Below are 13,423 nucleotides of genomic sequence, written 5' to 3' on the forward strand. Positions count from 1 at the left end.
CAACATTGAACCCAAGGCTTCATCCAGCTGTGGCCGGGAGCCCCCAGCACACACATGACAGACAGGGTGCAAGAGACAGAAACCTCAGGGTTTCTCTGGAGCCCACCTGCTGCGCAGGACACGGCCCATCCTGACTGATGTCTGGAAGGACACCCCTATTACACAGACGGGAATGGGATGCCCCTGCAGAGGAGCTGGGAGACCCTACTTGGTAAACCCTTTCATGCAGTTTGCGTTTTCTAGAAAACCATAGTATGAGTTGACAATAAAAAAATTACATTTTTAAAAAGTTTTATTCATGACTTTATTTAAAAATTTATCAAAATAACCCTATTTTTGGTTCATGGTGCATGGGGGTCAGAGCCTAAGAAAAGAGACATGGGCAGGAGGAAAAGTCAATTTAATTTTTATTAAATATACTCTCTTGGCACAAATCTTTAAAATATATAAACATTATATATTAACAAAGTCTCTTCATGGCATCAAAATAACTCCAGACCAGGACAGGCAGCCAGTGGGGAGGGGTGTGACCGCGGAGGGTGCCAGCCCAGCTGTGAGTGGGGTTGGGGGAGTGGGTATGGGGCTGCCGAGGCCCTCGGGGCTGGGAGCGACCTTGGGGAGGCACACGGGCCAGTAGGACCTGGAGGACCCTCCTGCTCCTGCCCAGCCTGCAGATCAAAGTAGGGTGCTGCCCAACCAGCCACCTGGTCTCACCCACCTGGGGTGGACCCCCAGTCCCTGATGCTCTCTCTGGCCTGGGGCCCTTGAGCCCCCGTCCTGTCTCCCTGTGAGGGATGCCCCTGCCTCTCCTGAGTGCTGGGCGAGGCCGGGAGAGGAGGTGAAACACCCAACCGGACGGCGATCACAGGCTGCGTGGGTCCCTGGGGACAAGAGTCTGGGAATGATACTGGGGCTGGCCAGTGGACACATGCAAGGAAGGGCACACCACGGTCCACGGCAAGGACAGACCTAGGACAGAGTGAAGGTAAGAAATGAAAGGCATGACTGGAAATCAGATCATTTCACATGATGGGGCTGGAACCAGATCGGGCCGGTGAGGGTGTGACTAGACCCAAGGCCAAATTTTAAAACCAAAAAGTCCAAAACCTTCAAATGTCATTAGGAAAGGGGTGTTTCTGAGTCCTCGTGATACCCAGAGGGGCGGGAGCTTCTCTCTTGAGACCGGCTCCCTGGGGTGCCCTGTGGTAACTAAACGCCTCTGAACTGCCCACCCCCGGCCACACGCCGTCACCGGCTCCCATCTGGGGAAGATCGAGGCTACCACCCACCTCCACGCATCTGTTCATGGGAACCAGACAGCCCCGTAGGCCTTAAATTGCCCCATGTCCAGGCCAAGCGCCCACTCAGGTGGGGACTCAGGGAGGTGCCAGATGCTATAGGTCCCCCCAGAAGCCTCTGCGCCTGTGGGTAGAAGGTCAGGGCCGGGGCTCCGCCTCCATGAGTGCAGCTGTCGGGTGGGCCACAGAGGGTAAGACTGGCTCCAGGCCCCACCCTGGCGTGAAGTCAGGATCAGGGTCATTGGAGAAGGCTGTTCACCAGCAGAAGGCTCTGGGGACTGAGGGGTCATGTCACCTGGTAAGTAAAGGCAGGAGGGGGTGGAGCAGGGTGGTCAAGAGGCTGCATTTGTAGCCGCAGCTGAGCAGGAGACTGGTCCCACGTGAACAGGCGAGGCCAGGCCTCTCCCACACTCCCGGCTACTGCACCTGAGCACTGAGCACAGCCGGGGCCAGTAAGGGGCAGGCGGAGCCTGGCTCTGAGCCTAGTAGGGGCAGAGTCACTAGAACCGGGAGCGTGTCCAGGGGCAGAGCACCAGGAGGTGGCGCTGGTCACTCCTGTGTCAGGTGTTTGGGGGAGGGGCACTTCCGGGAGCGGGGCCAGCTCCAGGGAGGAGGGAAGAGGAGAGGCTGCGGGCTCGTGGCCCCAACACTGCACTCCAAGGGCCTCTGGCGTTCCTCGCGGACCCATGGGCACTGGGCCCAGGCCCCTTGGCCTGCCGGCTCGTTCCACAAGGCATTCCCACGTGGCTCTGGGGAGAGCCAAGCGCCCCCTCACTCCCCAGGCTCCAAAATGTTAGGGGTCAGCGGTCCTCCGCGTGCTGGAGCTCGGCTCCCTGTCCTGAGAGCGGCCAAGTGCGGGCCCCTAGCTCTGCAGGCGCCGCAGCAGAATCTGCATGAGGTCGAAGGTGGTGAAGCTGATGCCCACGGCGATGGGGCCCTTGAGCCAGTTCATGCTCAGGCCCTTGTAGAGGCCACGCACCACGCCCTCCTCCCGCACGATGGTGCTCAGTGTGACGGCGATGGAGGTGCGTGGGTGGCCCGTGATGCCAGCCGTCTGCATGCGCCTCCGCACCACGTCCAGCGGGTACGAGGCGGACTGCCCGATGAGGCCAGCGCAGGCCCCGAAGATCATGCGCTCGAAGGGGTGGGGCTGCCGATGGCCGCTGTACTCTGCGGGGAGGGCCAGGAGGGGCTGTGAGGGCGCCGCCGGCAGCGGAGCGCACACTGCACCCACAGGGGCACCCAGCACCCACGAACACCCGAACAGTGTCGTCCCTGTGTTTCAGGACCTGACGGGGGTCCCCGGTGCCTTCCCACCCTCACCTCCTGGTCTGTCTTTTATTGAGAAATAAAAGTTTTTTGTGTTGTTGTTGTTTTTAAGACAGAAAAGCACATGATTCCAAAGACCCAGAATGAGCTCCTAGAAAACCACTCTTGTCTTCCCTTCAGTAAAGACATCAATGTTTCCCTGACTCTTCCCCCCTCCAGCCCCTCCTTACCCCTCCCAGGCCTTCCCAGCCCCTCCTCAGCCCCTCCCCAGCCCCTCTGCGCAGCGGCCTGAGAGCAAGCAGAACTGTGAACACGCAGCACTGCCTCCTGGGCCCAAAGGGACCCAGGATGTGCAGCCCATCAGCAGGGGTTCTCCGAACACGCACTGTAGGTTTATAACTAGGAATTAAAAATGGGAGACACCACTGTTCACTCACCTCATTAGGAAACATTAAGTAAACTGACACCACCACCTGGGGTGAATGTGGGGCCAGGGCCCCGGGCAAGTGCTGCATAAAACTGAAAACGGGGTCTTGCACCCCCCGCCCCCCAAGGAGGCACTCCTGGATGCCCACTGATCACAGAAAATCTGCCAACAGCCTCAACGCCCCTCGCCTTACTTAGATGACTCAATACCAGCTGAGCAAGAGCTGCACCACCCAGAGGTGTGGAACGTGACTCAACTCTTTACCTTTTATAACCAGGAAACCAGATGCGGGATTGTTCCTGCCACATATTAAGTGCACAAGTATTCCCAGCCACGGAGAGGAAGCCGCCGGCACTTGGGGGGGCGGTTGTTGCAATGTTCCCTATACTTTTCAAGTTTCTCAGAGTTAAACACAGAAGGCGCTCCTCCATCTGGGCCACTCACAGGCTTCGTGCAGGTGCCTGTGTTGCAGTGGCCACTGACACCCTGGACAACACACTGAACTTCCCAAGGCCTCTAAAAACTGGGCATTAAACACGTCAGTCTGTGTTCCTCACACGGTTCCTGGGTTCCTGACACCATGTGTCTTCTCTTGATTCGGACCCTGAGCCCCCAGCCTGCCTCACCCTGGGGGTCCTAGTGCCTGGCCTCCAGGTCTGTGACCCATGGGTGCCGCCCCACCCCCTCCTCACCTCTGTGCAGGCTCTTGAGGGTCTCATATGTGAAGAAGCTCAGCCCAGCGTAGGGGATGACGCCCAGCACGGTGGGCGTGAAGCCGTGGTAGAGGGTCTTCAGCCCCTCTTCCCGGGAGATGCGGATGAAAACGTGAAAGATGTTGCTGTACCTGCCAGGACAGAGGACCGTAGGGTGGGCTGTGGGCTCAGCCCTTGTCTAGTGTTCCCGTGTTTTTAATGTGTCTGTGACCAATTAAAAACGAAGACTCAAGTTTCATGGAAGCAGAACTGACCCCCAGGCTTAGAGAACCTTCTGGAAGCTGCAGAATGGCCTGCCCTGGGGTACCAGGCAGGGTCCACGTGGTAGGTGTTGACCCTATAGCTTCCTCTGTGGGCTGGACACAGAGGCCTGGACCCAAACCCAGGATATGACGAACGGATTCAACTCGGGAGCCCCTTGGACACAGAGCTCCTGGTCCTGGAGAGGATCCCCGTGGTAGGACTCACATTTCCTTTGGGGTCACGGCCATGCGGGCTCGGACCAGGTCCAGGGGGTAGGTAAGCGAAGCAGCTGTGGTTCCAGCGAGTGCCCCTGCGAGGAGGCGAGGCCAAGGGGGCAGGGCTCTGAAAGGGGGAAAGGGGGAGGAGAGATGGTGAGACCCCAAGGAGCAAGGAGGGGGGCCAAGCCCAAGGCCCACAGCTCCCAGTGTGGAGCAACCAAGGACGGGGGGAGGGGGGTTAGCTGAGCTGGTGGACTCTCCTGATGGACGATTCAGTCCATGAATGGTAGGGCCCTTCCCTTGCGCCCTCCTGGGACCCGGGTTCTAACGTAGTGACCATGTGAAAGAGGACAGAAGAGCAGGGGACAGGAGGGTGGAGAGGGTTAGGAGGGGAGGGGGCCTCACTCTCCACGGAAGCCGTAGTAGCGGCCCAAGACTCGCTTGTACTCCTCGTGCGCGCTGAACTGGATGGCAGCGTAGGGCACCACACGCACCATGGTGGCCGAGTTCCCGCGCCAAAGGCTGAAGAAGCCCTCGTTGAGGTAGGTGAAGTAGAGCAGCCGGAAGGCCTCCTAGAGGGCGGCAAGGTCAACACCTGCGCCCGCCCTTCCCTCTCCCTGCTCCGTGAACACCTGGCTTTACTCTGTCCAGCCCTGTGCCTGGGGGCCCCACCTTACCCACTCCCCTCTGCCCACACAGCCCTCGGCCCTGGGAGCTGTAAATGAGAGGGGACACCGGGTGTGCAAAGCAGGCCCAGAGCCCACACAGGGTGTTTGTTGATGTTTGTCTGGTAGTCTAGCTTTTAAAAATATTTTTTTCTTTATTAAGTAACACCTGCTCTGTGTTTAAAAATAAATGTGAAAACATGGGTTTAAAACATCAAGTCGCCTCACCACCGGCCCTAGCATAGGCACTCTCCTGTCAGTTCCCAGTGGCTTCACCCAGGCAGCGCTCAGGGTGCCAGGACAAGGGTCCCACCCCCGGCACGGGAGGCCTTGGTCACCCCGGCTCCTGGGAACCAGCCTCGGGGGGAACCAAAGGGGTAAAGCATCTCCCCACCCCCCCCCCCAGGCCTCCATAGCCTCCTGCCAGCCCAGCAGGGCAGCTGGGGACAGTCCCAGAGCCTGGAGTTGGTGCCCTAGTGGCTCACCTTTGCAGAAAATCTTTTTGAAGATACTGGGGGGGAAAGAACAACACAAAACAGACCGTTAGATGCGAAGGAGAGGACCCCCCAAGTCTGCATGACCCCCTACTGCAGGAAACTGGTCTAAGCTGGGAAATGACAGCAGCCCCTGAGAATGTTCCCTACCCCAAAAGGGCTGAGGGGGTAGAGTCCTGAGCAGGATCACTCTCCTCCCAGGAACCTCCTCATCCCCTGTACCCGGCCACTCTGCACGCCAACCTGTCCCAGGGGGGGATGAACTGCCCAGGAGTCTGTGGGAGGACGTGCCTCTGGAGGGGTGACAGCCTCCCCACCCAAGGGGATGACAGCAGCTGGCACAGAGGAAGGAACACAGGGGAGCTCCGCCTCATGCCTGCTCTTTACACAACCTCTGGGGAGGGGGTTGATGTCATCATCCTTGTTGTCTAGATAAGGAAACTGAGGCACAGAGAGGCTAGGAATCGGGGAGGGCTTCTCTTTCAAAACAGCCGAAGGACGGGGTCTCAGGCTGTGACCGTGCTCCTGCCTGGTGCCGAGCAGGCACTGGCCACTGTACAGGATGGAAAGGCCTCATCTTCAGGGGACAGAGATGGTTTCTTGAACTGTGTTCCCCCAAAAGACATGGCATGTCCTCACCCTCAGTACCTGTGACAGACCTTACAGAAATGGGCCTCTGCAGATGTCATTAAATTAAACCGAGGTTGTAGTGGAGTGGGGTCAGCCCTAACCTAATGATGGGTGTCCTCATAAGAGGAGGACACAGGCAAGAAGAGAAGGCAGAGATTGGAGTGATGCAGCCACAAGCCAAGGATGCTTGGAGCCCCCAGAGCTGGAAAAGGCAGGGAGGCTCCTCTCCCGGAGCCTCCAGAAGGAACCAACCCTGCCAGCATCTTAGGTTCAGACTCCTGGCCTTGGAAATGGGAGGGAATAAATTCCGGTTCTAAGCTGCCTGGTTTGTGATACTGTGTGTTGGCCGCCCCAGGACACCACCTCACAGTGCAGTCTGGGGGGCTGTGAAGAGGGTGCCTGCCTGGCAGCATCTCTATCACAGAGGGACAGACAGACAGACAGCTTTTACCTTGGAAAATGATTTTGGTTCGGTCCAAGGGAGCTACTGCTGTTTTGGCAAGAGCGCCAGCCAGGGCCCCAGAAAAGAGGGAGCTGAGAACTTGCCTGTGATCGCTCTGCAAGAAACACATGAACACACGTCTGTTGTCAGAGGGAGGGAGACGTCTGCTCCCCTGGGGGTGGCACCAAGACCACCTTTCCTCACCCTCCATCACTCCCCTGCCCTGGTCCAGGGCGGAGAGACGCACAGCAACGTGCGTGTCCTGGCCCTCATGGCCCTGGTCCAGGGCGGAGAGACGCACAGCAGTGTGCGTGTCCTGGCCCTCATGGCCCTGGACAAGCAGTGGTGGGCCCAGGGCCTCGGAGCCGTCACGGGATACGGTGAAAAACCTCCCAGGTGCCGGGCACCATCCATGAGAGGCGATACTCTGTCCGGGCCACAATGGGACTGACTCCGAACATAAGTCACCCCTGACCCACCTTGCAAGCCTTGGTTCTGCCCACCCATGTGCGCTGGGCTCTTACACTGCAGTGTTTCAGGGCAAAGGCATGAGGACCCTTGTGGTGGGGGGGGACAGGCAGGGGGTGCTGGGCAAGAGGACCCTGCCTGTGTCAGTGTCCCCTTTCTACATCTTTCTGTCAGGACTTCAGGGCCTGGTGTCTGTGGCCCTTCAGCCAAAGCAAGGAGATGGGGATGGTGGCTGGCCTGCATTTCGAGCTCCCATGGCAGCCTCAGGGCCAGCACTTTGCCCATCTTCTGGAGGCTCTCCAAGTCCTCCTTGTACAGCCTCTCTCCCCTCTTCCTTCCCTTCCATGTCCATCCGGGTCCTGAGCCGTCTCACTAGGTTGGAGTCTATATTCTTCCACACGATTCTCACAAGCAACTGCGGTGAGCACTCTGCAATGTTCTGGACTGGAGGTGCCCTCATCTTTCCTCCATCAGCAGTGAGCAAGGATGGCAAGGATCAGGCCGTTCAACGACCCCAGGAACCCATGGAGTCCCACAAAGACAAGGTGCCCTGAGGGGCCCGGGGACATGCCGTGCAGAGTGGGGGTATATATGAGCCCCACCAGCCCCCTCAGGGCCACCCCCCAAGGTCTACGGAGAGGGCAAGACATGAACTAAATCTTCAGACAATGGTGCACAGTCGCCAATCCAGGTGAGGGCCCACAAAGAGGCTGGCTTTTGCCCAAAGAGACATGGAGAAGCACAGAGGTGGACAGGCCATTTTCACTATGACCAGAGAAGAGGTGGCTCCTGCAGTAATCACGATGGAGTGGCAGAGGCTGAGACCAGAGCGGGTGCAACAGGGGAGACTGTGAGGGCATGGGGGTGGGGGGGGACTGGCAGCCTAGGTCTGAGTGGATATGGTGGAGCTCAGGGCAACCCCTCACCAAGTCTGCTCAGCTCAGCTCAGCGGTGTCCCAGGGGTGAAGGGCCTGGCCCTGGGTCTGTCCACACTTCTGGCCTCTCTGGTCTCTCCTTCCTCATCTCTGACACGCTGAGTGTCGTCTCCTGGTCCAGGTCCCACTCCCAGATCCTCTTCTGTGGGTCCCAGGTGCTCCCAGGGGCTGTGTGCCCTGCAACCTGGCCCCCAGCCCTGTATGGCTCCAGCTCCTTTCCCTTAACGCCCTGGCACCCCCTCCACCTGCCTAGAGAAGTGGTTTTCCTCCTGCGTTTCTGAGGCAGAACTTCACCAGAGGGTTCCATCTGCTCCTGATTCACACAGGCCTGTCACTGGGACCCCTGCCTTTTCTGGATCACAGCAAGGTTCTGGTTGTCTGGTCCTGCTGGCTATGAGAGGTATGGATGTCAGATGCTAGAAGGTTCAATGGTACTCCTAGCAGCAGCTCCCTGCCTCAGTTTCCTCTCTGTGAACCAATGAGCAATTGCTCACCCCGCGGTGAGCCAAGGGAACACCCCACAACAGCTTATGTGCCTGTCGGCACTGAAGGCGAAGCCGGTGTGTCCTCTGTGCCTCCTTCTGCGGGTCACTTCCTGTGCAATCCGCGGTTCTTACAATCCCAAGGCCAGTTCTGTGCGTCTGGAACACATGTCCTTAAGCCCTGCTCTCAAGGGGGCTCCCGATGCTCTGTAAGTCCACTTCCTGGCTCAGCAGATGCTGCCAGTGGCTCTTACTGACCGCAGCAGCTTATTTTTTGAAGAGCTCAGCAAAGGCATCAAGTCCATGTGTCCTTGTCCATTGTATGGAGGGATCCTGCAGTCCGGCCGAGAACGTGGGTCATCACAGATCCAAACAGCCGTGAGCACTGCGAGAAGACTCTGGGCTTCTTAACCACAGGGTGAGTTCCCACACCGGGCTGGCCAAGTGGACCAAGGCTGATGTCACATGTGTGGCCGGCACAGAAGAAGATGGGCACTGGGGACCCAGACATGTGATGGGAACAGACAGGCCTTTTGCTGGGATCCAACCAGCAAGTACAGGGGCTGAGTCTTCCTCGTGCTCTGCTGGGAAGTTCACTAAACTGGGAGGGACACGCATGCCTGCTGCAGGCGTACCCGCGATGCTCTATATGGGATGGTGATGGTGGCCCGACACTGGCCCACAAACCAGTCCTCCCACCTGCCTGGCGCTCCGCAGGGCCACCTGGAATTGGAAAGGTCTGGAGGGTTGGGAGGACGACAACCTCAGCCTTTGAGACCTGCCCGGAGGCACCTGTGCCGCGCCCTGAGAGCTAGGAGAGGCCGTGAGGGCCCTTCCTCACAAAAGAGCCCGAGTCTGCTGATTCTTTTGTGTTTGCAAATCTGAGAGAGAAAAGGGGCTCCAGGACTTCTGACATTCCAGCCAAAGGTTTGGGTAAGGTTTTGGCTCTTGCCAGTGGTTGGGGGCTGGATTCACATCACAAATGGGGCAGCCAGCATCTCCCCCACCCACGGTCTCACACTGATGCAGCCCCACACCAGTGTGTGTGTAGGGGATGATCTGTGATGGGTGCACACCCACAGGAGAGGGACCCATGAGAACACTGAGGCCAGGTACTTGCCTTTGAAGGGACGGATGAGGGCAGGACGGTGTCGGCATCCTCACGCAATCGCACCACGCCTTCCTTCACACCATTACCCATTCCAGGCTGCTGGGGACAGTGGAGACCGGTCCTGAGGAACAAGAGGGGGCATGAAACCCAATGAGAAAGGGCCTCCGCCACCTGCCGCGTGCCCCGTTCACTTGAAGCAATAATTGTCTGAGTGTGATGTCCTAACCTGGCGTCTGCCTCCCTGCCGGGAAAGAATGCCACATCCCCTCCGCTGACGGCTTGATCATTTACAAAAGTCTTTTATTTGATTGTCACAAACAGGCCTCTGAGTCATCTGCCTTTTTAGCCTGTACCAACTGGGCTCAGAAAAGGTAAGCCGCCCCACTGAGGTCACATAGCAGGGGGCAGGGGCATGGTAGGCTGTAAGGCAGAGAGGTGGGGGGGCCCTGTCTGCCCAGAGTCAAATGCCCACTGGGCTCAAGACAGCTTGGACCTGAGCCTCTGACCAAAGAAACAATTTTAGAAAATTAATACCCTAGCCAGTTTGGCTCAGTGGATAGAGCATCGGCCTGAAGACTGAAGGGTCCCAGGTTCGATTCTGGTCAAGGGCACATGCCCGGGTTGCGGGCTGGATCTCCAGTGGGGGGCATGCAGGAGGCAGCCAATCAATGGTTCTCTGTCATCATTGATGTTTCTCTTTCTCCCTCCCCCTTTCTCTCTGAAATCAATAAAAATATTTTTAAAAAGAAAATTAATCTTTTAATTTAATTTAAAGATTGTGTGGCTGCATCCTCTTCTTGGCCGAGTTTATAGCAAAGGGCCCTAGTACTTGAGGATTTCTCACAGGAAACCCACATTTATACTCTGGGCGGAAGTGCAGGCAAAGCTCAGCATACTGCATGAGGGGACCGCAAGGAAGGAAAGGAAAGGCAGGTGTCACCGAGATGCCACTGTGCACCGGTGCCCTTTGAGGTCTTGGTTCCCATGCTTTAGAATTATCCAATAAAGAAGGAGCATTTGAGAGCTTGCTCTCCAGTATATGTCATCAGTTTGGCTCAAATAAACTCAAAAACATTCTCTGCAGGTTTGGATGTTATGTTGACACCTCTATGGGAGCAATGATGGAAAAACAATAAAAAAATTATCTAATAAATCAATACACCTTCCTGTAACATGCTGCAAAGGGTACAGATGTGCCCTGAGCAGGCCGTGGATGCCACATCAGTGCCAGTGTGGAAGGTTCTAGAAAGCAAAGTGGGATTCCACTCCATTGGTCCTCTGCCGCTGTTTCCTACTCAAAACAGGCCTGGCTCTGGAAGAACGGCAGCTTCCAGGGCAGAGCAGGAAACAGGGATGAGACGAGAGTACCTGAGGTGCCGAGGAGAAACCCAAACCGAGGGGGTGTGATTATACCAGTTCTCAAAACTGTCAAGGTCGTCAAACCCAGAAAGCCTGAGACACTGTCTCAGCCCAGAGGAGCCTACAACACACTAGTGATGACTAAATGCTATATGAGATCCTGGGACAGAAAAAGGACATTGGGGGAGGGGGGAGGGAGGAAATCTGAATAAATTATGGACTTTAGTTAATAATACTGTATCAGTATTTTGGAATAACAACAACAAAAAAAAAACCACTCCCAAATAGAGCCACTTTAAATTGGAGCCAGAGTTGCCATCCCAGAGGAATTGCCTTGTGTATCTTATCCCTCAAACCTTTAGAATGTAAAACAGCAAAATAACCCTTGGACTGGGCCTCAAGAACATTGTGTCCTAGGCAACTGTTTGCAAGGATAACAAGAAAACCAAGGGGACTAAAAATTAAAAACATTGTTTAGGCCCTGGCCATCTTTAAGTTCAGTGGTTAGAGCACCAGCCTGCAGAATGAAGGGTTGCAGGTTTGATGCCCAGTCAAGGGCACATACCTCAGTTGCAGGTTTGGTCCCTAGACCCTGTCAGGGACACATGTGGGAGGCAACCAATCGATGTGTTGCTCTTGTGTTGATGTTTCTCTCTTTTTACTAGTAAGTCCCCCAACTCCTTTCTCCCTTTCACTCATTCTAAAATTCAATGGCAAAAAATATCCTCAGGTGAGGATTAAAAAAACATTGTTGAGAATGTGTCAGTCACTATGTTAGCTTATCTGCACCAATAGAAATGCCTTTTTTCTATTGATGTAATTGTTCCTCTTCCTTTTATCATAAACTAGAGGCCCGGTGCACAAAATTTGTGCACTGGGGGGGGGTGTCCCTCAGCCCAGCCTGCGCCCTCTCCCAGTCCAGGACCCCTCAGGGGATGTCCGGCTCCCAGAGCGGGCCTAAGCCAGCAGTCGGACATCCCCCTCACAATCCGGGACCCCTCACTCCTTACTGCCTGCCTGCTTGCTGCTCCTTAGTGCTGCCACAGAGGCGGGAGAGGCTCCCGCCACCACCGCTGCACTTGCCAGTCATGAGCCTGGCTGCTGGCTGAGCGGCACTCCCCCTGTGGGAGTGCACTGACCACCGGGGGCAGCTCCTGCGTTGAGTGTCTGCCCCCTGGTGGTCAGTGCGCGTCATAGCGACCAGTTGTTCTGGTTGTTGCACCATAACAGTCACTTAGGCTTTTATTATATAGACTAGGGACTCAGTGCACAAATTTGTGCACCTTGGAGGGAACTGTGGGCCGGGAGGCTGCAGTGGGCATAGGGGTGGGTCTCGGCCCATCCTCTGCACCTCCACCTGGCCCCTCCTGCTGCAGGCCCCGGTCCCGTCTGCTGGCAGCCCCGCTCCCGCTGCCGCTCCCACGCACTGACGGTGCAGGCCCCACTCACACCCACTGATGGCACGGAGCAATTGGGGCCGGCGCCAGCAGTGGGTGCGAGTGGGGCCAGTGCCATTAGCGGGTGCAAGCGGCAGCTGCTGCCCCAATTGCCTCTCAGGAGCAGGAGAGGTGGAGAAGCCCTCAGGGGCGATTTGGGCCAGCAGCCGCTGCTCGCACCCGCTGACAGCACTGAGCAATCAGGTGAGCAGTGGCTCCAGCTTCGGGTGCAAGCAGGCCCGGCGACGGCAGTGGGCGCGAGAGGGGCTGTCGTCGGCAGCAGGTGTGAGAGGCAGCTGCTGGCCCCGATCGATCAATCGCCCCTCAGGAGTAGGGGGGGGGTGGAGAAGCCCTCAGGGGTGATTGGGGCCAGCAGCCACCACTCACACCCGCTGATGGCACTGAGTGATTGGGGCTGGTGCTGGGCATCAGCAGCAGGTGCAAGTGCCTGGCAGGACCACAGCACAAGGGAGCAAAGAATTTTCAGTAACTACCAGAGGCTCGCCCTGATGACAGCGACCGGTTCCCCTCCTTGGTCTGGCACCCCCGCTCACCTGCTCCACCATCCCACCACAGCCGACGCCTGCCATGTTCCGTGTGCATGCCCTGGTGGTCAGCGCACATCATAGTGACCGGTTGTTCAGTTGTTCCGCTGTTCAGTCTATTTGCATGTTAAGGTTTTACATATAGAGATACCCATTGCCTTGTCTTCTAATTGGAACACTTTGGATTTCTGCCTGAATCAGTGCTTCCCCAATAGTTGCTCCTTTTGATCTCAAATAAATGCTTGTTGCCTCTCACTTTGGCCTTTATTTTTAGGTTAACAATTTGTTCATTAGTTGTGACAAATATACCATACTAATGCCAGATGTTAAAATTGAAAAAACTGGGTGTGCGGAGTTTAGGGGCTGTGTTACCTTTGCAACTTTTCTGTAAGTCTGAAACTGTTCACAAACATAAGCCAGGCCTTAGCAGTATTCCCCGCCACCCCAGCAGAACAGGTAGTCTCAGCCTGATAGCTACTTCCATCAGGGCTCCTGGGGCCCCCTGGCAGCTCCCCTGGATTGCAGGGTGAAGAGAATGTTCTTGCCCTGGGGGATTGTGGAAGTGGGTGGGGGTTGTCTCAAGATTTTTCCCTCAGGCCAAAGGCTAATTTCTCTAAGAAATAAAGACCTCTTTGCTCTTTCAAATCAGTTAAACAAACAAACACACAAACAAATAAATCCAAGACAA

At 56.4% G+C, this 13,423-nt stretch overlaps 1 protein-coding gene across 1 annotated transcript; it reads right to left on the reverse strand.

The window, feature by feature from the left end:
* Nucleotides 1-390: 390 nt before the first annotated feature.
* SLC25A42 (solute carrier family 25 member 42) lies at nucleotides 391-9,516 on the reverse strand. Its single transcript, XM_059696127.1, has 7 exons — nucleotides 9,405-9,516; nucleotides 6,409-6,514; nucleotides 5,319-5,344; nucleotides 4,574-4,740; nucleotides 4,176-4,292; nucleotides 3,687-3,838; nucleotides 391-2,468 (listed from the first exon to the last, which is right to left on the reverse strand). The coding sequence occupies exons 1-7, from the start codon at nucleotides 9,483-9,485 to the stop codon at nucleotides 2,161-2,163; spliced, it is 957 nt and encodes a 318-aa protein (XP_059552110.1). The 5' UTR covers nucleotides 9,486-9,516; the 3' UTR covers nucleotides 391-2,160.
* Nucleotides 9,517-13,423: the final 3,907 nt, after the last annotated feature.

The sequence above is a fragment of the Myotis daubentonii genome, chromosome 5 (assembly GCF_963259705.1).
Source record: "Myotis daubentonii chromosome 5, mMyoDau2.1, whole genome shotgun sequence".
NCBI classification, from domain to species: domain Eukaryota; kingdom Metazoa; phylum Chordata; class Mammalia; order Chiroptera; family Vespertilionidae; genus Myotis; species Myotis daubentonii.